Raw genomic sequence first — 25218 nt, 5'->3', positions numbered from 1 at the left:
ATCTAGTTTCAACCCCCGGCCATAGGCAGGGACACTTTCCACTAGATCAAAATACATTATATAAAATCAGCAGAAAAAGCTTAATTAACTTAAAGAAATTTTCATCTGGAATATTCTTTGGTAAGAAGTAAATACTGATGGATCAGGGACTTAAGCTTGCTTCTATTTGATAAACCCTAACAAACACCTGTTTTGGCAGAGCACAAAGAGCAAGGATAGTCTGAAATACAGACCTGAACTTGATTTTTTTTTGCTTGTTTTTGGTTTTTCCTTTTTGATCTGAACATTCAGGAAGCACCAAAAAATCAGTAAACTAAACCACAAAGTTTCCTGATTTCTGGCACCACTCTACTGGAACATGTTGGTGTCATGGAATTATGTGTGCTACCAATAGGCTGGAGTTTTAACTACCACCATAAAAGGATTGAGACTCAAATGCTCAATTAAACAAAAACCAGAATTGAAGCCCTTTTCCCCACTGTGAATGCATAAGAAATGTGGGAAGAGGCTGCCCTGTTCCTGAAGGAATTCTGCCACCTCCATCTGAATAAGGAAGTGGACCTGCAAGAGCCTTCCACGACTGAGGTATCAGAATAAAAGTTAAATAGTATCAGAAGCTTACTGTCACCAGTGGGGTAACAGGAGTCTTAACTTTCCTAGGCAATGCTTAAGCAAGTATGGTATATATGTCAAGCACATGACTGCAGTCCTGGGGTGCCATGAACACAAAATATGGGGATCTCCATAAGTAGGAAGTGACAGAACATCACTACTGCACAGAATTCCAGAAAACAGCATTTACTGGCTTTAATGATCATTCACATCTCGCTACTAATATAGTAGGACCAGACAGGTCTATAATAAGATAGACTATAATAGGTTGGACCAGATGATCCTTGAGGTCCTTTCCAACCTGGTATTGTATAATTCTATTAAAAGGACCACTAATGTGGTGTGGGGTGGGGTGATAGGTACTGTCATCTCTGCTTTCTTTTTGAGCTGACCTTATGTTAGTAGAGCAGCTACAACAGATCTTTACCTGGCACAAGATGCATGTCAGCTTCAGAGGGCTGAGGAGCATTAGAAGATTTCCTCTCACCTGGGGGTGGCAGAGGGCAGCCCTCAGCAAGGCAATGCAGAAACTGCACTTGGACAGTGCTGGAAACCAAGCAAAGCGTGCAAGAGCTGGGGCTGATGGCATCAGAGACTTTGAACACTGAGTGCAGGACAGAGGTGTGCTGAACAGCTGTCAAACAGCTGAGTCTTTTGGTCTATGTGAACTAAACTGGGAACTTCAGAGTAGCTCACAATGCGATTAGCTAAAAAGACACTGTAATCCAACCCTTCTCAGTGAGATTGTCCACTCCATTAGAAAAAACCCAACAAACCAATCCAGCCTGTGCCCTGCTTTTACCATACATCCTTGTACATGTGCTCCCCAAAGCAACTTTAAATACCCAGTCACTCTGGAGGAAAATATTAAATTCTTTATTAAAATACTACTAAGCACTTACAGGCTTCCTCTTTTTGAAGGCCATACAAATACTTGTCCTCACGTCCCTGTGAGGTAGGTTTGTATTATGTAATTATATGACTGTTTCACAAATAAAAGATGATACTGTTTAAATAATTGATGCTTACTTAGAGATGGTGACTTTGGATTTCCCTGCTTAGGCACAAAATGTGTGGGTGGCTACCATGTGTTTCCAGCACACCTAAGAAGATAGAATAGCACAGAAAAGTAATGGAAACCTTCAGGTATAAATAAAAACCAGCACTGGATGGGTTAAAGTGCGGTTCTAACCTGACAACTTAGACTATTAAAACAGCATCAGGAGCTTCTAAGGCTGTAGGATCTCAGTGTGCCCAGTTGAAAAGTGACAAAGGCTGTTTGAATGGTCAACTTTGCAAATGAATGCATGACAAACCAAGGGGTCCTCCTGGCTTATGGGACTCTCAACATCACTGACCCAGTGTTTCAGCAATTCCTATAGGAGGAGAAATCAGAGGCAGTGAGGGATCTTGCAGCTTCTGGCTACCTTTGGGTGTATTGGGAAGGACATCACACAGACCTGACTATCTGAAAAGACACGGCACAAAGGCCAAAATGGAAAAGTATTTCCAAAAAGGAAATGCTGCCTTTGCCTCAGTCTTTAGTAGTCACACCAGCCACCCTCAGGGTACTCAGATCCCCGAGCTGGATGTCAGAGATGAGAAGCTGATTGAAGTCCCCATAATTCAGGAAGAAATGGTTAGCGACCTCCTGCTCCACTTATATGTACACATCTATGGGGCTGGACGGGTGACACCCAAGAATGATGAAGCAGCTGGCAGAGGAGTTTGCCAAGCCACTCTCCATCATGTATCAGCAGTCCTGGTCTAGTCTAGCAGTTTGGTCTCTAGCAGTCCTCTGGGCAGGTCCCAGAGGATTGGAGGATGGCCAACATGACACCTTTCTACAAAAAGAGCAGGATGGAAGACCTTGGAAATTCCAGGTATGTCAGCCTGAGCTCAGTACCGGGGAAGGTCACAGAGCAGACGATCCTAAGTGAGACCATTAAGCACGTGCAGCAAAATGGAGCAACCAGGCCCAGTCAGCATGGGCTAACGAAGGGCAGGTCCTGCTTGACCAACCTGATCTCCTTCCACAATAAGGTGACCAGCCTGGCTGATGAGGGAGGGAAAGGCTGTGAACATTGTCTATTTGGATTTAGTAAAGCATTCAACACTGTCGGCCACAGCATTCTCCTGGAGAAACTACCTGCTCATGGCCTGGATAGGTGAATTCTTTCCTGGGTTGGAAACTGGCTGGATGGCTGAGCCCAAAAGAACGGTGGTAAATGGTGTCACATCTAGTTGGTAACTGCTCACTAGTGGTGTCCCTCAGGGCTCGGTGTTAGGGCCAGTGTTAATATCTTCATTGATGATCTGGATGAGAGGATTGAGTGCACCCTCAGTAAATTTGCAGATGACACCTATTTGGGTGAGAGTGTTGATCTGCTGGAGGATAGGATGCTCTGCACAGGGATCTGGACAGGCTGGATCCATGGGCTGTGGTCAATGGTATGAGGTTCAACAAGGCAAAGTGCTGGCCCATGCACTTGGGCCACAACAACCCCATGTACTGCCCCAGGCTTGCGGCAGAGTGACTGGAAAGCTGCTCAGTGGAAAAGAACCTCAGGCTGCTGATTGATGGAACTGAAGATGAGCAGCTTGTGCTCAGACAGCCAAGAAGACAAACAGCATCCTGGCCTGTACCAGCAATAGTGTGGTAGCAGGGCCAGGGCAGTGATCATCCCCCTGCACTGGGAACTGATGAGGCTGCACCTCGAATCCTGTGTTCAGTGCTGGGACCCTCACTACAGGAGAGACATTGAGATGCTGGAGCGGGGCCAGAGAAGGGCAATGGAGCTGGTGAAGGGTCTGGAGCACAAATGTGATGGGGAACGGCTGAGGGACCTGGGGGGTTTAGTCTGGAGAAGAGAAGGCTCAGGGGGGACCTTATCGCTATCTACAACTGCCTGAAAGGAGGATGGACTGAGGTGGACATCAATCTCTTCTACCAGGTAACAAGCGATAGGACAAGATGAAACAGCCTCAAGCTGTGCCAGGGAAGCTTTAGACTGGATATTAGGAACAATATCTTCACCGAGAGGGTGCTCAGGCAGTGGAACAGGCTGTGCAGGGCAGTGGTGGAGTCACCATTCCTGAAAGTGTTCAAAAACCATGTAGATGAGACTCTCAGTGACACGGTTTAGAGGTGGTCTTAGCAGTCCTGAGGTAAAGGTTGGACTTGATTTTAAAAGTCTTTTCCAACCTAGTTGAGTCTATGATTCTAAGTGGTCTGGGCTGTAGAGAAAGCAACTAGGCCAGTGCAGAGACACGGAAGCCCAAGGTCTCTTTGAACCATGACTCTGAGGGCAGAAATTGGAAGGAGCATGGGGAAGTGCAGAGCTTGATTCTATTAGAAGCAGAAGATATTTCTTTGTTCAGTGGGTTCCAGCCTAATCCATAGCATGCAAGGTCAGGACAGGTTTCTTTCAAAGGAGATGGCAGAAAATATCTTCATACACTGTATTTCAGCATAGGTCTATTAAAGTAATGGTGACTTACATCTGCTTTCATTTCACTGCTGTAGTTGTACAAGAACAAAAGCTTCCCAATACAGCAGTGACATCAACGGCTTCTTCATGCCCTCTGGAAAGTACATACTGCAAGTAGCAGAAGGAAATTAAATCAGTGTCTCAAGATTTTTTCTCCCAGTCTCAAGGAACCACATCCCTCCCATGTCAAAGTACATTGTGGCTTTATTTCATGCAAATGCTGCAACGTGTTTTCATTGGGCACATCTATTAATGCACAAGGAACTCCATCTGAACCATTGACTCTGCATCAGAGAACATCAAAGCTTGTTGAAAATACTGTTCAGGGTCAGATCTGGTGGTCTCACTTCCTTGAAGAATTCCCAGCTAGCGAGGATGTCTTGGAGGAGGTCATGCTCGTGTGACTCTTTTGGGAGCCTGACGGCTGGGAAGGTTGTTTCTTTTTGATCACTGGTGTTTTGTTCTTGCTTTTAAATACTTTATTGGGGTCCAACTTGTTCACGAAGGAATCAGCTTCTTCAGAGAGGAGAGATGTGTTGATGGTTATGGGTTTATACATGTTAAACCATTGCTGAAAGGCAGGATGGTGGGGAAGGAAGAGGTTAAAATCAAACTGCACTTAGACATTTACACCCTCTTGGCCCTCCCTCCTGAGACTTGATTTTGATCACACACCACTTATCAGTTTGCAATTTACGGGACTGCAAAGAGTGCCTTTTGATAAGGATACATAAGGCACAGCTACAGTCCTGGAACTGCCCCACATTCCAGACATGGAAGAGGAGAACCAGACATAAACCTAAAACTAACTTTCCTGCAGTGTAACTCCTATCAGGAGCAACTCTTGATTTAAACAACAGGAAGAAAAGCAAAAGGACGGGTTGAAACTAAACCACACTTACTTAGATTCAGACAAGAAGAAAAGATTTCAAATCCTTGGAATTTAAATGTACTTATAAATTGGACCCAAACTAGTTGAACTCTCAAGATACAGTCTCCCTCCCTTTCTTCACACATTCAATAATGCAGGATTTTTAACTCTTTACACAAAGAATTTTGTGTTTGTTTCTCTTCAGTTAGATTTCACATCTAGAAGTGACCACAATAAGTCATATTTTTCTTTTTGGTTCCCAGATGCCACTACAGTGCATTCCTCATCTTTGATGTTTTTCCTATCACTTTTCCATTGACAAAGTCAGGAAATGAAACTGTGGGCATTATGGTATTACAAATCCCACTGAAACCGTGAGCAAAATGTTGAACAAGATGAACAAAAGATCAATATGAAAATGTAGATGGCAATCTCTTCATGTACTGCTTAATGGAAAACAGCTTTAATATGCCACCCTTGAAGACCTTTAAAAATGATAATGGTTAACACACTAGGAGGATTTTAACTAGCAGAGGCTGCAAATGATTAGGGAATACATGAATGATTTCACTAAGGTTTGTGAATATACTGAACATAACAAAATATTCTAGTAGGAAAGTTAGAGAAAGGCAGAGCACAGACATATGTTAAGGGGACCACGCACACAGCCTCCACCGACAAAGCAGAGCACAGTGTAACAGGGAAGACACTAGAAATACAAAGAACAAAATTCTACAGCCACTGATAGATGGAAAGTTGGCAGTGATCTTAGTGAGTAGTTCTGATGCACACAGAGATCAAGGCAGGACCAAGGAACGTCATGCTGGTGAGAGAGCTGGCATGTCTGGATGAAGTGCAGGACACTCACCAAGACCTGCCTGGGCTTGCCAGCATGCAGAGATATTGTATTTGCTTTTGTGCTGTGTTCAGAAGTATTATCAGTTCCATTCCTCAACCTCTCACAAGGTTGAATCAGGGTTTGACAGGCTTAGGGCCCAGTCAGACACTGCGGAATGGCAGGTGCTTCCAATAGTAGGGTCCTGGCAGAGCAGAATAGCAATTTTAATAATAATGAAGGGCTGGAATGGTCACAAGGCTGTACCTGAAGCTCTCCTACAACTACTTCTAGGACTGCTGGCATTTAAATTACCCTTTTTTTTGGCATCATTTTTATCAAGGCATCCCTTCATGACTGAGGAGGATGCAAAGAAATTGGTATTCTTGGCAAGGCTCAAGTCCATAGTCTTCTCTGGGTTCCTATCTAATTTGTACCTGGGCTTTCCTCTTCACCCAGAGAGCAGCAGGCTCTTCCTCAGTGCTACGCCCAGAGACAATCTTACGTAGCTGTGGGGATGAATGGCTTTGCATCTCCTCATTTGCCAGCAGTCACGGAAGTGAAGGCTTGCCTCAAAGTCAAGAGAGCAAAGAAATAATTGGAGCTTCACTACCTGCTATTAAAGGTCAAAGGTAGAGTCCAACTCAGGTGAAGAAAGCAGGGTTAACACAAAATGTTATTGAATTTACTAACATAAATGAATGACTGTTAACATGCTACAGGATATGAAAGACTCATGGCCCGTTCCATAGCTCCTTAAGGAGGCCCACTCAAGCCTACAGACTGCTTGTCAAAAGGTGAGAAGATGTTTTTACATCTATGCTTATGCAAAATACTGATAAGCTGGATCCTGCTGTCCTACCTTGGCCTGGGGGCTGACCCCATAGCTGGTGAAGGCGTACTGCCACTGTGGAAGACCCAGGTGGGTAATGAGCAGGCGGTAGTAGGCTGTGAAGGTTTTGGTGAGGAAGTGCCAATACAGAGCTCTGTCCAGGAACCATATCTCTGTGTCTGGGGAGACAACTAGAACAACACAAACACAAATTACACTGTTGTTTTGCAGTGGTAAGATCAATTGCTGGCCATTGTCAGGTGGGAGACACAACATACTTATCAGAAAGGCTGCAGCTTCTAAAATGCAGCATCCCTGACTAACACAGATGGTTATCCAGAGGAATGTGGCTTACTGGTTAGAGCATGGGGACTGAAAAAGATGTAGTTCTGCTCCTGGCTTTACCAAAAATTCTTGTGCAACAGCCATTACACTGACTTTCCCCACCATACAATGGATGCAACGCTGTTCCTGCCCAACCTGGGGCTGGTACACTGCATGGAACATGCTTGGACATCAGCAACTTTCTGGTGTTAAGTTCAAAGTACAATTATGGCAAACATTTATCTGCTCCACAAAGTAAAAACAACTAACTCAATTGTCAGTCATCTGGATTACTAAATAGAGTTCAGAGTCTGGAAGTCTTAGAACCGTGTGCTGCCAACAAAAACACATTTTGCAAAATCTTTCCACAGTGATCAAGTATTTCTCTGGTGGCTACATCCTTTGTAACATAAAAAGACGTGATTTTACTTGTGAAATTGAAACGCTGAACACTGCTAATTAAACACACTGCCCCCTGCATTGACAGCAACACTGGGAAACAACACTCCCTTCCCTTGCCCAGGTTAGCCACTGCATGTGCTGAAATCACTAATGCTGCAAAGCAAGAGGTCAGGTAAGTTTCTGCCTTGGGAGCTGCAGTCACGCCCAATGAACACAAGAGATAACAACCACAGAGTTTTGTTAAGGACAGGTATATAACAATTGCACACCCCTACACAGTAAACACACATGTATGCATGTACACCTAGTGACCTGTGCATTGTGTCTGATGAGAACTGCTTTACCAGTGCCTCAGGTGTTTCACTAATTGTTGCTAACGGTTTTCTCTGTATCTGTCAGAAGAAACAGCCCAGCTCACATCTTTCACCCTGCTGTCCAACCCTTACTACCAAATTTTGGTCTAGTTAGCATCTGGAGGCTCTGCATCCATGCACAGGGTGGAAGAACTAGTCTAAGGCTGTCTCTATCAAGACCTTTTTTAGCATCTACCCATTGCTTCTAAGAACAGCTCCAGGCTTTCTCATCAAAATAGAAGGGAATTGTTTCCAGACATGTAAGTAACCAGAGATATGTTGGTGGCGCTCTGTATTATTTCAACATGGCTGTCTGTAGGTCATATGTGAATGCTTTCTTGTTTGTATGCATGCAGAAATCATAACGCAGAGTCCCAACATTAAAAGGGGGAAAACATTAGCTCTAGTAAAGTCTCTATGAGGTTTAGCCCCTGACTTCAATGGAGACAGAACACCCCAGTAAATGTTCATCTACAAATTGCAAAGATGATCAGAAATACAAGATGATTCTACACGTGGCCTGCAGATACAATCCACAATGAAAGATGGCTAACTTTGCTCTTTTCAGTCTTACCTGGTTTAGCATGCTTATAAACAAGGCAAACTTTCCCATTCCCATTGCATGGGTCTAATTCAAAGATGAGACTACGAGAATCAAAGTGTGGCTTCTCTGGTTTGTCTCCATGGCCTGAAAACAGGAAAAAACTTGATGAAACATATTTGGAAAACTGACTGTGACTCAGCTACCAAAAGGCAATTTATTTGATACTTATTAATAAATCAGCCAAGGAACAACTAAATCTATATTTATACTTCTTGACTAAGTTCCCTGCGTTGAAAAAATAAAAGAACTAAACCAAAAAGTGAGAAAAATGTTAACCTGTTATGAAAACAAACCAGAGTCAAAATCAGTTGACTGAAAAAAGATATCAAGCTGCTCTCTAGTCCTTCCCTGGCATAAAGCAAGATCAGCTTTACAGATGTCACTCCTGAGACGTGTTTGCTTACTCTTTTCTTACAGTTCTCCAGTGTTGGAGATGCCACAATCTCCCAACAGTCAACTCAAATCCATTGTTACCAATTAGAAGTGTTCCTCAGGTGGATCCTAAATCTTCCTTGCTCCAGCTGAAGTCCATTATTTCCATCCTATCCACCCTCCCTTTCTTGCCGCACTTTATTCTTTTCTAAGGAGGACAGGGAGAACAGTTTATTCTTTTTCTCTGACAGAAGTCTTTGATGACCTTGGAAACAAATATATTTCTTCATACATTCCAGTGTGACATCAGGGTCCTCAAAAGCCACACTGTCTGACTCATATTCAACTCGCGGCCCACAAGCACCACAAAGCCTTTCTACAGGACCATTCTGGGATGCGTAGCTGCAAGTTTTTGCAGGACATCAGTTTGAATTTCAAAGCTCCTCAAGACATAAGAGCTGTACTCTTCAGACGAATTTTCTGTGGAAGTCAGGGTACGATCTCTTGTGGGGATGTAACTTTTTCTCAGTGTACCTTATAAGTGCATCAGTGGAAGTTTGAGTGGCTAAATGGAAGCAGAATTTGGCCCATTTCATTACAATGGCTAGAAGATCAAGACTGCAGCCAAGCTGGAATGTGCAAAAGGAATCTTCCAGCCATATTTAGCAGTTACAAGAGCTATAGAGATTCAGAGACAAAACTTAAATCAAATAGCTATTTGTTAAGGAGTCAGCATGACACCTGGCTCTGTTCTCACCTTCTTTATTCTTCCAGTCTTGTTAGACTGTAAGAGGTCTAAGAAAAGGAGTGGGCTTTTCTTTTTCTTTTTCTCTCTAAACTGCAGCATGCCCAGCATTCTTAGGTGGTCTGGAAACACACATTTTCCAGTGTCACCTCACACTTACATGTATCCACCAGAGTTATTTTTCCAATTCCAAAGAGCACATCCTGCTGCCTTTTTATTACCAAGACATAAACTGTTATCTTTTGTTCGTGTGACACTACAAGGACACAAAGACTTTAGAAGGTGAATCACTGGAGGAAGCCTCAGTTAAAAAAATAAATAGGGAAAAGGCAGAATAGGAGCCTGCCACGCTGTCAAAAAGAGGATGCAAGTAATACTGGCAACTGGCAGCATTAACAATCCTCATGAGATTCTCAGCATACAGACCTACCTCTACAGGCCATAGGGGACTAACAGGAATATATAGTAGATCCAGCTCAGGAGACAAAGAAAACCCCATCTACTTGGGAATGACCTTTGCTGTTGCAATATCCATGTGCTATATCCTAACATCATCCTAACAGAGCAAAAGCGATGAGACAGAGAACATTTTCTACCTGTTAATAGGATGTTACCTTCCTCGCCTGTGTCATCTTCCAGGTCAGCAAGAGTTGGTGCATTAGGCAGAGTGTACATAGAGGAATCTCCAAGCCGACATAGCTTCGAGACACTATTAATCACCATGGAGCCCAGGGGCATTGGTGTATCTGCAATAAGAGTGACCATTAATCACATACAGTGTCAGGAGGTATTTCTTTTCCTCCACACATCAACTCAACCTCTTTGAAAACAAAGTTGGGGAGAAGAGGTGTGAATACCCAGCAGGGCTGGATGCTTAACCAAGTCAGGCTCCAGAGGAACAAATATTAGGCTTTTTCAAGCATAGAATCGCACTTACAGGTGATGTGACACCAGTGCAGGTATGAGAATTACACTGCTGGCTAAGCCTCTGCTGCAGCTGTTAGCCTAGTCCTGTGAAACCGGCTATTAAAAATCCTGCTAGCTAAAACCACCTCCTCAAAACTCTTTCTTGCTGCTGTCCTTCCTACCAGAAACCACTCCACCCATTCATACCATATTGGGTAGCTCATCCTCTTCCACCCCATATACCTGCTCAGGGTGCATTCCCTTGTTTCCCACTCCAACTGTGTTGTCAACATGTGGGTGCTGCTGAATGAATGCTTATCACTTGTCTCTATTGAGGACTAGTATTGTTACCAGACATTGACCACCCTGTTCCACCATGTGCCAGTGTGAAAGGCCTCTGTAGGCGGTACTGGATGCTTGCTCAAACAAGGCAGTAATGTGAGCTGCACTGGCCTCTTTGTAGTTGTGTGCCCTGAAAACAAGAGTCTTCAGAGTCACAACACACTAAATCCCACTTGAAACATGATGGGACTCAGCGCAGGTGCTAGAGCCCTGATTTCAGCTTGTTTCTTGAAATGAAATTTCACTTCCTGAGGAAAACCCCTGTATTTCACACCCATTTGTGGAAGTAAGCAGTGTCCACAGCCCAATTTGACAACCTCACTTGAAGGCAACAAGAGGTAGGATAATAGTTGCAGGCCTCCAGAGAAGGAACTGCCTAATTCTTGCCAAACGAGGACAATAAAGCTTGATCCTGTACTTAGTTCCACCACAGACTCCAGAAATTGCTCCAGTGAATGGTGGAAAGCAGAATCATGCTCTAGCATGTACATATACGTTTTAATGAGAAAGAGGCATTATCAGAGGGTAACTCTTCCTATTGCTTTTTGATAGGATAATATGCTAGAGCTGCTTCTCTCTCCAAGAACTATAGAGGCAGTGTAGGTACAAGATTTAAACTAGATACCTAAATCTGAGTGTCAATAGCTGGCCAGTGTATTAAAGAATGGTATTTATTTGTTTGGTTTCTAGCCAGTGTTCAGGATACATGTCTCTTTTGTGCAAGTCCAGCACATGTAAGCAACATGCTTCCTTTTGCACCAGGAAGGGATCCTCGATGTGCAGGCATAATTTTTTCTTCACATCTTTAATATAGTCTACTATCCCACACAGGACTACACTCACTTACTAATTCAGAGGTCAGTTTTCTGTAGTCACTGATGAAGCTGCCTAGCAGAAACAAACTACTTCTTGTTTGGCTTTTCTCTTGTTTTTGAAAGTTAAGGAACGGTGCTATTTTTCATTCAAAATTACTTGCCGCATGTGCTTTTGCTCAGATTAAGGCAGGATGCTGACAGATGTGTACTGACTGTGCAGAAAGTAAGGTTGAAATTAAAGAGATCCTGAAAAGGAAAGACTGGCTGCAGGGAAATGAGGGTATTCATGCATGATACATTGACTTGCCATCGGTCTTCACACTCCAGGTCATCTGAAAGCCATCGGTCATTAGATAGAAGTTCTTTAAATCCTCTGGCAATATGCAGGAATTTTTCTGCAAACAACAATCAGAATGTTATGGGAAAATGCAGAATGTGCCCCAAACCCAAAGTACAACTGAATATTGAATCACATAATAGAACCATGGAACCATAGTATAGCAGGTTGGAAAGGACCTCAAGGATCATCTGGTCCAACCTTTCTTGGCAAGAACACAAGAAAGACACAATACAAGCCCAGCACCCTGTCCAGCTGAATCTTAAAAGTGTCCAACATTAGGGAATCCACCACTTCCCTTGAGAGATTATTCCAATGGATGAATGTTCTCATTGTGAACAATTTTTCTTGTGTCCAGCCAAAATCTCCCCAGCAGTAACTCGTGCCCGTTATCCCTTGTCTTTTCATATGACTCCTTGTAAAATGGGAGTCTCCATTTTCTTTGTAGCCATGCTATAAGTACCGGAACATGGTGAGAAGGTCTCCCCTGAGCCTTCTTTTCTCATGGCTGAACAAACCCAACTGTCTTAGCCTTTCCTTACATGGAAGGCTGCCCAGTCCTTTGATCACTGGAGGTTGGACTAGATGATCTCCAGAGGTCCCTTCCAACCCTAATGATTCTGTGGTTCTGAGATCAGCTTTGTGTTCCTTCTCTGCACCCTTTGCAGCCTGTCCACATCTTTTTTCTATAGTGGGAACCAAAACTAGTGACAGGTCTCAGCTGTAAAAGGGGCTGCTCACCACCACCCTCTGGGTGCAGCCAGTCAGCCAGTTCCCCACCCACCACACAGACCACTTGTCTGGGCTGTGATGTGTTAGTTTTTCTATGAGGAGGCTGTGGGAAAACATACTGAAAACCTTTGAGAAATCCAGGACAATGTCCACCACTCGCCCCATATCAAACAAGCAGGTTACTTTTTGTAGAGGTGATCAGGTTTGTCAAACACAATTTGCCCTTGGTGAATCTGTGCTTAACTTGACTTGTGATAGGCCCCAGGAAGATTTGTTAAGTTTCCTGGGGACTGAAGTAACACACATGTGTGGGTCCTTTAAGACGTTCTGGTAGATGGAGATGATATTTTCCTTTTTCCAGTCTTCTGGGACATGTCATATATCCAAGACTTCTCATAAGATTATGGAGAGTGGCCTTGCAATGACATCAGCCAGCTCTCTTAATACCCTTGAGTGGATATTGTCAGGGCCCATTGATTAGCAGGGGTCAAGCCTCTGTAACAGTTCACATACCAACTCTTCCTTCACTGATGGTTGGTCTGTGTTTGCATCAACCTGGATTTTTGTTCCCAAGGCCTGCAGCCTAAAAGTGCTGATAAAGACAGAGAAAGAAAGTGAAGAGAACCTCTGCCTTTTCAGTGTTATTGGTGACTTATTCCCCTATGCTGCTTATCAGTGGGCCCCTATTTTTCTTCTGTTTCTGCTTGTTGTTCACATACCTGAGGAACTCTCTTGTACTTTTGACATCTCTGGCCAATTGAAATTCGAGCTGAGCTTTTGCTTTTCCATGTCTCTGCACACCCTGGCAATGCCCTTGAAGTCCTCAACAGGTATTCATCTGCTTTTCCATCTCTGGTATGTTTATCTTCTGTGTTTGAGCAGACTCAGAAGTTCACAGTTAAGACAAGGGGGTCTCTTGCTCTGTCTACTTCCCTTATCTTTAAATGCAATGAATTGGTTTTGTGCTTCCAAGGGAGTGCTCTTGAGAATCTCACAGCACTCGTTAGCTCCTTTATCCTTCATGGAAGCTTCCCTGGAATCCCTCCCAACAGAACTCTGAGTGAGCTGAAGTTTGCTGCTGTAAAATCTAAAACCTTTGCCTTAGCGCTAAACTTCAGTATGCTCAACTGATCACAAACTCTGCAATATAGTGATCCCTGCAGCCAAGGCCATCACTGAGATATTACAAAGCAGGTCTTCTTGGTTTGTGAGCAGCACACAGTTCAGCAGTGCCTCATTCCTGGTTTGACCAATGTCATCTAACATCTGTATGAAGAAGCAGTCCTCTACGCAGTCCAGGAACTTGATGAATGTGAGTTGCATTATTTCCAACAAATGTCTGAGTAGCTGAACTCCCCCACAAGAACCAGGCTCTGTTGACCTGAAGCTTGCTTAAGTAACCCAAATACAGCTTTGCTGGCCTTACTGTCTTGGTTTGGAGGTAGGTAGCAGATGCCTATTGTAAGGTACCCCTTGGAGACAATATATTTCCAATATTGTGCCTCTGCTGGGACAACTTCCCCACAGCTACTATAAAATGTAACATTCAAAGTCTCATAAAATAAATGAAGAATATTCTGGTAACCAGTAGCTAAGGAAAAGAAACATGCACATGCTGCTCATGTAGATTTATTTAGTGACACAAATTTGTAATATCTCAGGAGATGTTGATCAGATTCTTCTCCATGTCTGCCGCTTGTACACGTCCAGTTATCTGCCCTAATGTTGCCTCAATGCATCTGTCAGTGGGACCTACGTGCCAGCTGTGCATCCAAATGCAGTGCTGGCCTTCAGTCACCAGTGACTGGCACAAGCAAAGAAAGGTGCTGGCCTCCTCCTGTCTACATTCCTTACTACCCCCTAGGACCAGGGCAGCCCTTCTGCCTGTTAAATCTTTATCCTCAGTCACTTTCTTTGAGTTGCTACAGTCCCTGTCCCCCAAGCTGTGGCGTATCCGCTGTGCAGAACCCTCTAACACACCCACAACCTCTACTCCTGCATGTTTACTCTCTAAGCAAATCCATTTATGCCAGTAGACTGCTACTGACAAGTCCCAGATACTAATGGCTTTGCAGCTTGCAGTAGGCCAGGTCACTTGAGTTAACCCATCAGCAGCCTGGTTGCTAGTACAGTGCTTTTCTAAGCCAGGCAGGGAAAATCTGCAGATACAACAGCTATTAAAGCAGGGAATCTGATACTGTAGAAACTTTGTATTAAGGAGAATTTCCTGTCCTTTGATAACAGTCTGCTGATGCCTGAGGCCCTGGTGGTAAGTTTCAGGAGATTACTAAGCCACATGTACATATCTGAAGTTCTTCAGATGCCTTTAACAAACACGCCTTCTTCTGTGGGTTCTTCTCAGTCCTAAATATTTACAATTTCATGCTGCGCTTTCACCACTTCCAATTTCAAGATGCTGTTGTAAGCACAGTGACTAGGTTTAAAACTATGAAGAAAGAAAATAAGACAGACCTCAGAGGGCCTGTCAAAGCCTCAGAAGAGTACACACGTTTACGCAACACTTTCAGTCCATTTCAAGCCCTGCAGTTTTAACTAATCTATCCCACCAGTAAAAATATACATGCAAACAGCTCTCTTGACTTCAGTAGCTGTTCTCAGTCCCCTGGGATGACAAAATCTAAGTTTTTAAAACTTCCACTGAGGTATCCAGTTAAATACTACTACAAACCAGGCACAGGTCAATTTAACAAACATAGCTGATTAGGACATGGAAAAATCATATCTGAACAGGTCTTCTGCTCTGAACCTCCCTTTCTGGATGGAAAGATTAACATGTGCATGTTTCTTCAAATGGCTGTGTTCCCCACTTTGTTTTAGGATTCTTCTAACCATGTCACTTTGCATGACTCCTCAAATGATGGTGCAAAATACATGGGTGGAAAACGCTGTACCAGAGCACATCTGGGGTCTATAGCAAAAGAACTCTCGACAGAAAGCTTCACTAATAGCCATCTCTCAGAAAGGTTTCATTGATCTGTTATGTTACGCTCAGCCACACGACCCTATGGCGTCAAAACAGTTATCTTGTGACAGCAGAGAAACAAGCTACTACTAGATACTAAAAATGGCTTCTCAAGCTTAAAAATGGCTTCTAAAGCTCTGTGCTCCTCCAGCTCCATAAAATACAATATTCCTAATAACGTGCCAGAAGTGGCTTAACCACAGACCTGGCAAGCAGCTGTTTTCACTACAGTCATCTGGTTACACTCATCAGCTCATAAAATGAAATATCCCAAGTGTCCAATATGGTGTGTGAGGTCTACTGCTTTTGTTTATTGTCTGTAACATCCCCAAATATTATGTCTCCCAAGACTCCCAAGAGAGCACAGTCCACTGAGGATAAAGAAGAGTATTGGAACCAGATTATTTTTGCTGCCAAGACCTCATCAGCACTGGATCCACAGCTAAAACACTGACATATGGCAATTCACTTAAAGCACTGCTGAAACAAGGCTTCCCAAGCTAATATCCTAAAGAAATGAACAACAGTCAAAGCTTATAGCTTGAGAGAGACTTCTTTTAAAAGCTTAATGAGTTTTATCCAACTTCTGGAGAGAGAAGGAAGGGATTTATGTCACTTCTCGGGCCTTATAAGTACTACAGTACATCAGCAGCCTCCTTTCTCTCTCCCTAATGTTTAATGTCTGGTCTGCCCTAGCTGCCAGTGAATGCAGTACTGAGATGTTCTTGCTGCACTTTTTATAAATCTGACTGGGGAGGCTCCCAGGAGAACACGGTGCTTGGATTTCCTGCCCTGAAAGGCAGGGGGCTGGGGTAGACCTATCTCTAATCAGAATATTATGAAGCCTCACAGGAGAGGAACACTGCATCACAAATATTATCTACCTCCCAACAGTTCTCCAGAATCTCCTCAGTTATGGGGCTTGAAGAAATATACCTTTCCTCTTGCACTGGTTCTGCTGGGTTCACTTCCCCACCTCTCTCATGGTCAGGGCCACAAGGCAGGCTCAAGATGGGCAGATCCTGTGCTTCTGGAAATCAAGGAGGGCAGCAAGAAGGACCCTTATGGATGTGCATACTTTTGGGTCAAAAAGAGATATGGTAGAAGCAACAAAGAAGACTTCTAGAACAGCCAGGGACAACCACCACAATTTCCACTGAGATCTGCATGCAGAGAGAGTTTCCAAATTGTCTGGTAGCCTAAGACAGTTGACAACAGGAAAGCACCAGGCTGCTTGAGAGCTTTTTAATGGTTTTATTACAGAAAAATACATCTTTGTCCACAAAGTGCCTAAGGAGAAACAACATATTTCCCTTGTAGAGTTGTAGAACATCAAAGCTCCAGCAACATGATGGGCAGGGATTGCTTACAGCCAGCCAGGGGCAGTTCAGACACTGCTAATAAGCTAATAAGAGTACAATGACCCCCTTCATTTTCCTTGGCCTGCTGTGGTGCTGAGCACTGTGGTGCTCCAGCTACTCCTAACAGAATGCAATTTTCTGATTTTGAAAATCAAAACAAGGATGTGAGTGACTTGTCTTCTGGTTGAAGCAGAAAAGAAAATGTGGTTCAGACACAGCCACAGCTGATACCAGAATGCCTCCTTATCACTATTCTAGTGTAACACTGACTTTTAAAAACTGCACATGGAAGGGAGCAGGGCAGTTGCCAGCCTAATTTTAGGAGTAGGAATGAGTTCATAGGACAATGTAGTTATTAGCACTGGCATTCCAGTGACCTGGAAACTCTGTCTTTATCCCCCTTCTGTTGCATGTCTTACTTTCCTGAGGAAAAGATATCATCTTGCTAGGCCTAAATTTTTATTTAAATATTTTGAACTGCTTTAAAGTTTTGGGGAAATGATGTATATATGTAACAATTATATACCTTACGTATCTTAGTGAGTGTGCTGATTTTCAATAAAATATTGATGATTGATTTCAAATTCCATTTCCTGAGCAGCTCTTTCTGCCTCTACACAAAGCCTGAGAAAGAAAACTCTTCAGCTCTCTTACTGTCATACTGCTTTGTCTCCTGTCATGAAGCCCACCTTCCTCTGCAAAGCCTCAGAGCAGCTAACAGACACTCAACAAGCTGATCTAGGATTTTAGAACTTCCATCACAGCATTCACTTAAATACTAGCACAAATCAAGCACAGCCCAATTTAACAAGCACAGCTGACAGAGGCAAAAAATTTGCACACTGCGAGCACTATGAGAACATGATTTTAATCATAGAATGGTTAGGGTTGGAAAGATTAAGATTCATAATTTAAAGAAATGTTGACTTTCTTTTAAGAATTCCTGAATACCATGTATTTTCTCTTAGCAGCAATACTGTTCCATTGCAAAACTGAAGTAGGACTGGAAAAACTGCTTCTAGAAAAAAAAAAAAAAGTGGAGCTTTTATTCTTTGTCAATGAAACCACCTTCCCCTATATCATACAAAAACCCCTTCAAGTACTTGCATAACCAAAACCGTAGAGGTGAGTTACAAATACAGGCTGTGGCAAGTGTGTGCATAAGTATTGCCACCTAGTGGCTATGAAAAAAAACAGTGATAAAAGTGAAAACTAGATACACTCAAACTTGTATTCACATTCAAGCAGGATGAATTTGAGGAAAAGGGGGTACAAGTTTATCCTAGAAGGACCTTGGGAGGTGCTGAATGCTTTGCCCTTAATCATCATTGCAGGACGTACTGCAATTGCATGGACTGTGTTAGATATCAGACTTCATGTCCAAAGCTCAAGAAAAAAATACGAAAACAAAAAGTTACCTGTTAATTCAAGAAGTACATTTGAGGCTTTGTCAAAGCAAATGGGAGCAAACCCAAAGAAATAGATTCCAAAGTCCTTCACCATTAGCAGTCTACTCAACTGATCTACTTAATCTTCACCATTTACTTTCACAATGAACTTAGTCCATCACTGGTGGGTTGGGGATGGAGCTGAAGTTTTGTTTTGACATCTCTGGAGCCAAGTGAGTTGGCTACAGCATTTCAGAGTTTGGCTTTACAAGAACAGCTCAATTTTGAAACAAGCCCAGTTTAGTTAGGAGGAGTAGAAGCACCTGATATGAGAGCAGTACTGTGCTCAGGAGAAGCAGTCCCCTCCACTCAACAGAAGAACGAACAAACATCATTCTTGTTGCCACCAGGCCTGACCTGGCTCACAGTCAGAGGCCTCAGACTTTCCAGACCAGTTAATCTGACACTTGAACAACAGTTACAGGAGGAGATCAGGAAACAATTCACATGAACCTGAAAAACCGGACACTTCTGCCTGAGCACAGTTGCTGGCTACTGTACAAGTTTCAGTAAATACCATAGGTTTATATCATATACATTCTGACCGGTTTATAAAATCTTGATATATATCACTAATGGGATAGGGCTTTACCAAAACTAGTGCGAGATTCTTTGCTACTGTTTAAGAAAAACTGTAAAGGGCAAGGTGCCATTAAAGGGGAAGTTATTTTAAGCAGTGGTAACATGTGCAGTCCATGAGAGCATGGGCACTAGTGCATAGCCAGGGCTGGAGGAGGAGGAGGATGTTTTGCTTATCTCCATCCTCTGCCACGCAAAGGCCAGCGAGCTTCTGAGCTGTACCTTCACTACATCTGAGTAACACCATGAAAGTATTTATTCCACCGTACTGGTTATCCCAGCTGAAATTTTATTCCTAATAGCTTGTACAGTGCTGTATTTGGCTTTTGCCTTAAAACAATGTTAACAAAACACCCGTGTTTTAGTTGTTGCTAAGTAGCACTTACTCTGATCAAAGACTTTTCAGTCTCTCATGCTCTGCCAGTGAGAAGGAGCACAAGAAGCCCGGAGGGCGCAGACCTGAATTAGCCAAAGGGATATTCTATCCCATAGCTTGCATTGTGCATTACTTGGTTGTTGTGTTTTGTTGTTTGTTGTTTTTTTTTTTGGGGGGGTGGGGGGTTAGAAAGAGGGTGTAGAGGGAACAGGGTTTATTCGTTCCTCTATTTCCTTAAGAAAAAATATTATTACTACTATTATTGTTGTTATATTATTATATTGTACTTTTATCTCAATTATTAAACTATTCTTACCTCAACCCACAGGTTTTTACCTTTTTTTCTGATTCTCCTCCCAGTCCCACTGCAGAGGAAGGGGAGTGAGTGAGCAGCTGCATGGTACTTAGTTGATGGCTGGAGTTAAACCACGACATCCACCATGGTCATGGGATTGATAAGCATACGTATATTTTAAAAAAGGACCAAAAATGCCATCGCTGCCCAGCAGAGTCACAGAACAGTATTCAGGAGCCCTCTGGTCACACCTTTTGATGCAGGGAGGTCAGCTAATATGAAGGTAGCATGTGTCTTTCACAGTCTTCTAGAACAGGCAATGGGACATGCTTTGGACAAAATATAGGGTTGGTTAGATGGAGAGGAGGTGGAAGAAAGGGCTGTGAGAAATGGAGGTGAACAGTTGAGACTGAAAAGAGAAAAGATAACTGGAATGAACTGAGTGCCTCTGTCGTATTTTCCAACTTGAGGACTTTACCTTTAATGGCCATGAATAATGAAAAGCTGCTCCATTTTGTTTGAAAGGGAGTAAGAAAATGGTTTCAGACCTGAGTCAGAACAATGCTTGTTCTTCACTGAGTCACCACTGTTGCTGCCTACTACAGCTATGTCATTTCTTTTTAGAGTTGCCATTCTGAATATACCCACACTGCAGAAGTTTTTCTAACAGATCGGGCATATGCAATAGCCTAAAAGACTATTGGTAATACCTCATGAAAACAAACAAAAAATATCTCTTTAGGTTCCTCTGTTCCTCAAATTTGGTAGCAGGCTGTATCACAATAAAAGAAAGGGCAGCCATTGCATTTGATATTCTCCATGGGCTGCTGTACATTCAGACAGACCTCACTGCAATATTACCACAAAAATACTCACTTGCTCCCATGAAATGATTGTGCGGCGTTCAGCTGGCTCCTTTTCCACAAACTTCACCTCAGCAACTCCTGGAGAAGTCTCTAAAAGGAAAAGAAGAGCATGCTTGCAGCTGGCACTGTGAGCCAGACAATTTCGCAAGTTATTGTGACTGACAGCTGAGGAAAAGGCATTAATGACTGCAAGCATTGTGCTAGTGACTGAGCAGTCACTTTCTTTTGTCTGTAACTGTACTTGGCAAGTCTTGGCATAAGGATGCCTAGGGCTGCACAAGGTGTCATCCTTTGATGTTTTTTATAGACATATATATACACACACACACACACATAGTTCATATTCAAGGTGTAATCTTTTGCAGAGGGTTCATGGGAAAATAAACCATGGGCTCCTAGCAAACTGCAACTCTTTCTTTGTAAGCATGCCCTGCAGTTTCAGTTGGGTAGGATATTCTTAGCTTGACACAAGATGTAGAAGCGTTGCTGTGAATTGCTAACAACCGTATTCCACAAAGATGGCGCGCTTCCGCATTGGATTCAGTGGGCTTGAACAGATGCAGAGTCTGATCCTGCTGAGGGGATCCACATGAGCAAACATCAGCTCATGCAGATCCCAGCTGGACATGCGTGAATTTGTTACGAGCACCAAGCTCAATTTATAAAAGTCATCTGAATATTTTATGGGAAAGAATGATATGTAAATGTAGATACTAACCTACATGGTGCTATCCTTGCGTGTGTGTGTGGCAGTACAGTCTCTCTTGCACTTATTATTTTATGATGTTTTACTTCATCTACAGCCAACTGACAGAGTTCCCACTGACTTTATTCACTTTGGATCAGGTCCAGAAAGACTACTAACTTCTTGTTGTGGGAAGTGCAAGCCCAGCACACAGGGCCGCCGTGAAACAGAAGTGATCCCTATGCAGGGCTTTCAAGACCAGCTCTGCTGTGAAAGTATTAGCTTCCCAAAGCAGTCACATGTATTATAATTGCTTTCTGGTAAAACATACACAGCGCACTAGACAGGAAAGGCAGGCACTAGAGAGCTTTGGTTTGTTTTTTATCTCTAGTGCTGGGCTTTTAATTCTAGCAGTAGTGTTGTCCTTCTGTGTTGTCTGTTCTGTTGGTGGAGGAGCAGCACTTTTCAGGAAATCTAAACTTCACTTAATTGGAAGTATTGATGGGTATGTTGTCAGACAATTTAGAAGACAAAACATGGTACTAGAAAACAAACTCCAAATTGAAGACAGAAAAAAAAGAAAAAGAAGAAAAATCACAGTGAGTCACCTAGGTAATGTCTGTCCAAGGGTTGTCTCAACATACAGAAGATTCTGATGTTTGGCTAAGTGTGACTTCCAATAGGTGGGTGCAATGCCGGGGAATCTGTCTCTTGCTCAAATATAAGCCACCCATGTGTATTCTGCTTCTAAAGAAGTATTCTGCTTCTGAAGAACCCTAACTGGTCTCTCCCATTTAAGCTATGCAAGCTAATTACTGTAACAGAGCAATTGTTATTTCTGTGATCAAAGAAAACAGTAAGGATGTTTAATTCATCATGCACAACAGCTTGGCTGGGATGATGGAAAATTATGTATCATATCAGTCAAAGAAGATGTCTAGGAATGCGAAAACTGCGACTTCTGAAGAGGCCTGATCCAAATCCAAGATCAAAAGAAAGATAAATTCAGTCTTAAAAGCCTGAATGTTATATTAAAAATATCCATCCTGTGGGTAAACTGATGACCATGTTTAACAGATGTGTGTAGGTATGGATGAGAGCTCCGTTAAACATTAATAATGAGGAAAATAAGCCTGCCGTGAGTTTCTTTTTCTTTCAGACGGAAGAAATAAAGAAGTCACTTAGGTTAGACAAAAGGATGAAGCTTAAGTAGTTCAGGTGACTCCTCCCTATAACTATCTTGAATCAAGATCACAGTAAACTCTGTGCTACTTTTAGGACATTTCCTATGGAAGCTCTCAAAAATGCTCTGCAGGGCTGATTACAAAGAGTTGATGTAATGGTATGACACAAAGCTGAAGGGCAAATCATCATAGTATTATTAGTCCTTAACAGTACTGCTAATACTGTCTATAAGTTGGATAAACTCTCAGCATCTTTTAAAAATGCGTGAAAAGTTGCATTCTTATTTAATAAAGACTTTAAATAGTGAAGCATGGTCCTGCTCTGGGCAGCCCAGAACAGCTAAGACCTCCTGTTCAGATTTAGTTGTGAGCAATCAATGTTTCTGAAGTTTGCTGTTACTCACAGAACATCAGCAAAATTAATCCTACTGGCAACAGGAAAGATGCCTCTCTTTTCTCCTCAAATTAGAACCTCCATAATGCTTGTGAGAAAACAGTCACTTTGTAGGGCCTTTCACAGGGACTAGAAGTTAAAAAGAACAAAACAACCTCCTTCCCCCACAACCTCATATATGGAATTTGCTTAAAGGAGGGTTTTTGAAATGGTGCCATGAACATTTGTTTATAAAGGTACTGGAAAATGGGGCCTCAAGCTCCCATATACCACACATGCAAAATTTTCTTGCTTAAGAGGAGTATATTGAGTTTCATTACATACTTAATTCTATTTCCTGATAAAAAAGTTCCACAACAGAGTTAAAAGCTTATTACTGCTTTTATGCTGTATCAGGTAGAAAAGTATCTACTGCCTTCATGAGAGTTCCCAAAAGAAGATTTAAAATAAGATAGTTTCTAGTGCCACAAACTACCAAGTAAGGCATCTTTCTGAATGAAACACCCTTTGTAATCTGAAAGAAGCAAACACTGAACAGATGGGTAATGCTTCCCAATTAGCTCAGTAATTCTAATTAATAGGGTGGTACAATCTACATGCTTTGGACTACTTCACTGGGAAAAAATGTGCAAAATTCCCCGAGGGAGTGAACAGACAGAGAAAAGAAGCAGAGTAAAACATCACTGCAACGGACTGGGGTGTGCATTGCTATATTGCACAATACAAGCAATCAGAGATATAGACAGAAAGTCAAAGAAAAATTAAACACAAACCAGGAAACACCTTCCATGTGAAAGGTACGTTACAGGAGTTTCAGAGTCCAGCTGGCACTGCCAAGCCTTGCTGGTGTAAATAACACACCTACCCAAAACAGTTTATATGGCGACATTACATTTGGACATAGATAACATCACGTAGACTGCATACTTCTGAGCCTGGGTGGTGAAAATGTGGGCAGGGCTAGTGAGTTTTCAAAAAGAAAAGAAAAATGTGCCATGATGGTTCATCAGAAGTAGTTTCACCTTTTTAATGCTCGCACAGAGTAGATTGATACTGTTGTCTTGAGCTCCCAACTGGAAAACAAGAAAAAACAAACAAGGACCCCCAAGATGTCCAATAGTAAGTCAGTAAGAGAACGCTTAACAGATACTGAGGATGAAATCCTGTTCTCACTGAAGCCCACAGGAAGAATTTTCCTTTAATCTTTTAATCTTGTCTGTTTTAGCAGCTATCTAAAAACATATGCAAATAGCAATACTCTTCGGTTACCAAATGAAACTCACTGTCCTGCAATACAGCAGATGGGTGAGGGCATTACAGCAGTCACTTCTGGCTTTAAAATTCATAGGAAGAAGTTCTGGAACTGCAATCTGTAATGCTGTCATACCCTACAACACTGGGATTGGCAGAGATGTACTGCTTTCCAGCCATACAAACATGGCAGCTCTGTGCCTCGAGCTGCTGATAGATGAAAGGTCTGATGCTAAAACCCTTTACACATGCAAATCCTTTCACCAGCTCTTGTGATTCTACTGCCACGAGCGAAGTTTTGCCTGAGCAGCTTTCCGTTAGGTGTTGAACGCTTTGCAGTCCAGCTGAACTTCAAAGCGAACCGCAGGGATGCAAGAAGCCTCGAGATCTGAGCAAAACCCGGAGACAGCAAGCAGGGCATGCTGTGGAGAAAGTGCCATGGTACGGGAATAGCTACAGAGTGACTATTTATGGGGAGTTGGTCCTGAGCAGATCCACAGATTAACCTACCAGAGCTGTGCACTAGGCTGAACTCCCTTCCATTCGGGGCGCTACCTGCTCACCACACACTGCAACAGAAACTAAGAATTATGCATGATTTTGAACAAAACACCACTTTCTGTGCTTTCTCTGACACTGCGGGGCTCTCTTTAAGTACCAGGACTTCTGCTGCTGATTCAAATAATAGAAACAGGGAGGATGTGTGTGCATGTGGTCCCAGAGGAGGGCCCCAGCCATCCCTGTGCCCGGGGTCCCACCAGCAGCCGCCCAGCGCTCACACCCCGCGGTTCTCGGGGCTCGGGCACACACGGGCCGGGACGGGCGTGGACCGCGGGGCCATGGCGGGGCGGCGCTGAGGGAGGCGCCCTTCCCGCCCGCGGGCGGTTTCTGTGACAACCAAGTGACCACCACACCACACCCCGCCCCGCCCGCCCCTGGCCTACCTCAGGCCGCTCCCGCCCGCCGCCACTCACCTAGTATCCGTGTGACCCCCAGGGTGAGCTTGTCCAGGTAGGGCTTAACGCTGGCGGACGGCTTCTCCTCCATCCTCCCGGATGGACCCGGCTGCCTTCACCGCCAGCAGCCCGGCACACAGCGGACACCGATGGGGGCGTGTGCGACCAGGAACCTTTTTGTCCTTCCTCGCACCCCTTAGCCACGGCGGCGCTGCGCGGTGCACCGGAAGCTGTAGTCCTGTCAGCTGAAGCTCGCCCGCCCTAATG

At 43.3% G+C, this 25218-nt stretch overlaps 2 protein-coding genes across 4 annotated transcripts in view; one reads left to right on the top strand and one right to left on the bottom strand.

Annotated features, from left to right (window-relative positions):
• Positions 1 to 1465: 1465 nt before the first annotated feature.
• On the bottom strand, positions 1466 to 25191 carry TPGS2 (tubulin polyglutamylase complex subunit 2). 3 transcript variants are annotated; one of them, XM_061477236.1, is made up of 7 exons: positions 24970 to 25191; positions 20492 to 20571; positions 11812 to 11899; positions 10038 to 10187; positions 8295 to 8408; positions 6672 to 6832; positions 1466 to 4674 (listed from the first exon to the last, which is right to left on the bottom strand). In XM_061477236.1, the coding sequence occupies exons 1-7, from the start codon at positions 25040 to 25042 to the stop codon at positions 4447 to 4449; spliced, it is 894 nt and encodes a 297-aa protein (XP_061333220.1). In that variant the 5' UTR covers positions 25043 to 25191; the 3' UTR covers positions 1466 to 4446. The 3 variants fall into 3 exon arrangements, with proteins under 3 accessions (XP_061333220.1, XP_061333221.1, XP_061333222.1); XM_061477237.1 differs by having other exon boundaries at positions 10056 to 10187; XM_061477238.1 differs by lacking the exons at positions 1466 to 4674; positions 6672 to 6832; positions 8295 to 8408 and adding an exon at positions 8415 to 9261 and having other exon boundaries at positions 10056 to 10187.
• KIAA1328 (KIAA1328 ortholog) overlaps positions 24919 to 25218 on the top strand; it is a 180801-nt gene continuing 180501 nt past the window's right edge. The window contains exon 1 of the mRNA XM_061477212.1: positions 24919 to 25006. The gene's annotated coding sequence lies outside the window, so the exon portion shown is untranslated. The remainder of the gene's footprint in view (positions 25007 to 25218) is intronic.

This window comes from Pezoporus flaviventris, unplaced genomic scaffold (genome assembly GCF_033815535.1).
Source record: "Pezoporus flaviventris isolate CSIRO_AGI_PZ_B2104156 unplaced genomic scaffold, CSIRO_AGI_Pfla_v1 ptg000100l, whole genome shotgun sequence".
NCBI classification, from domain to species: Eukaryota; Metazoa; Chordata; class Aves; order Psittaciformes; family Psittacidae; genus Pezoporus; species Pezoporus flaviventris.
The sequence above is the reverse complement of the archived record's forward strand: the minus strand, read 5'-3'. Positions and strand labels throughout refer to the sequence as shown.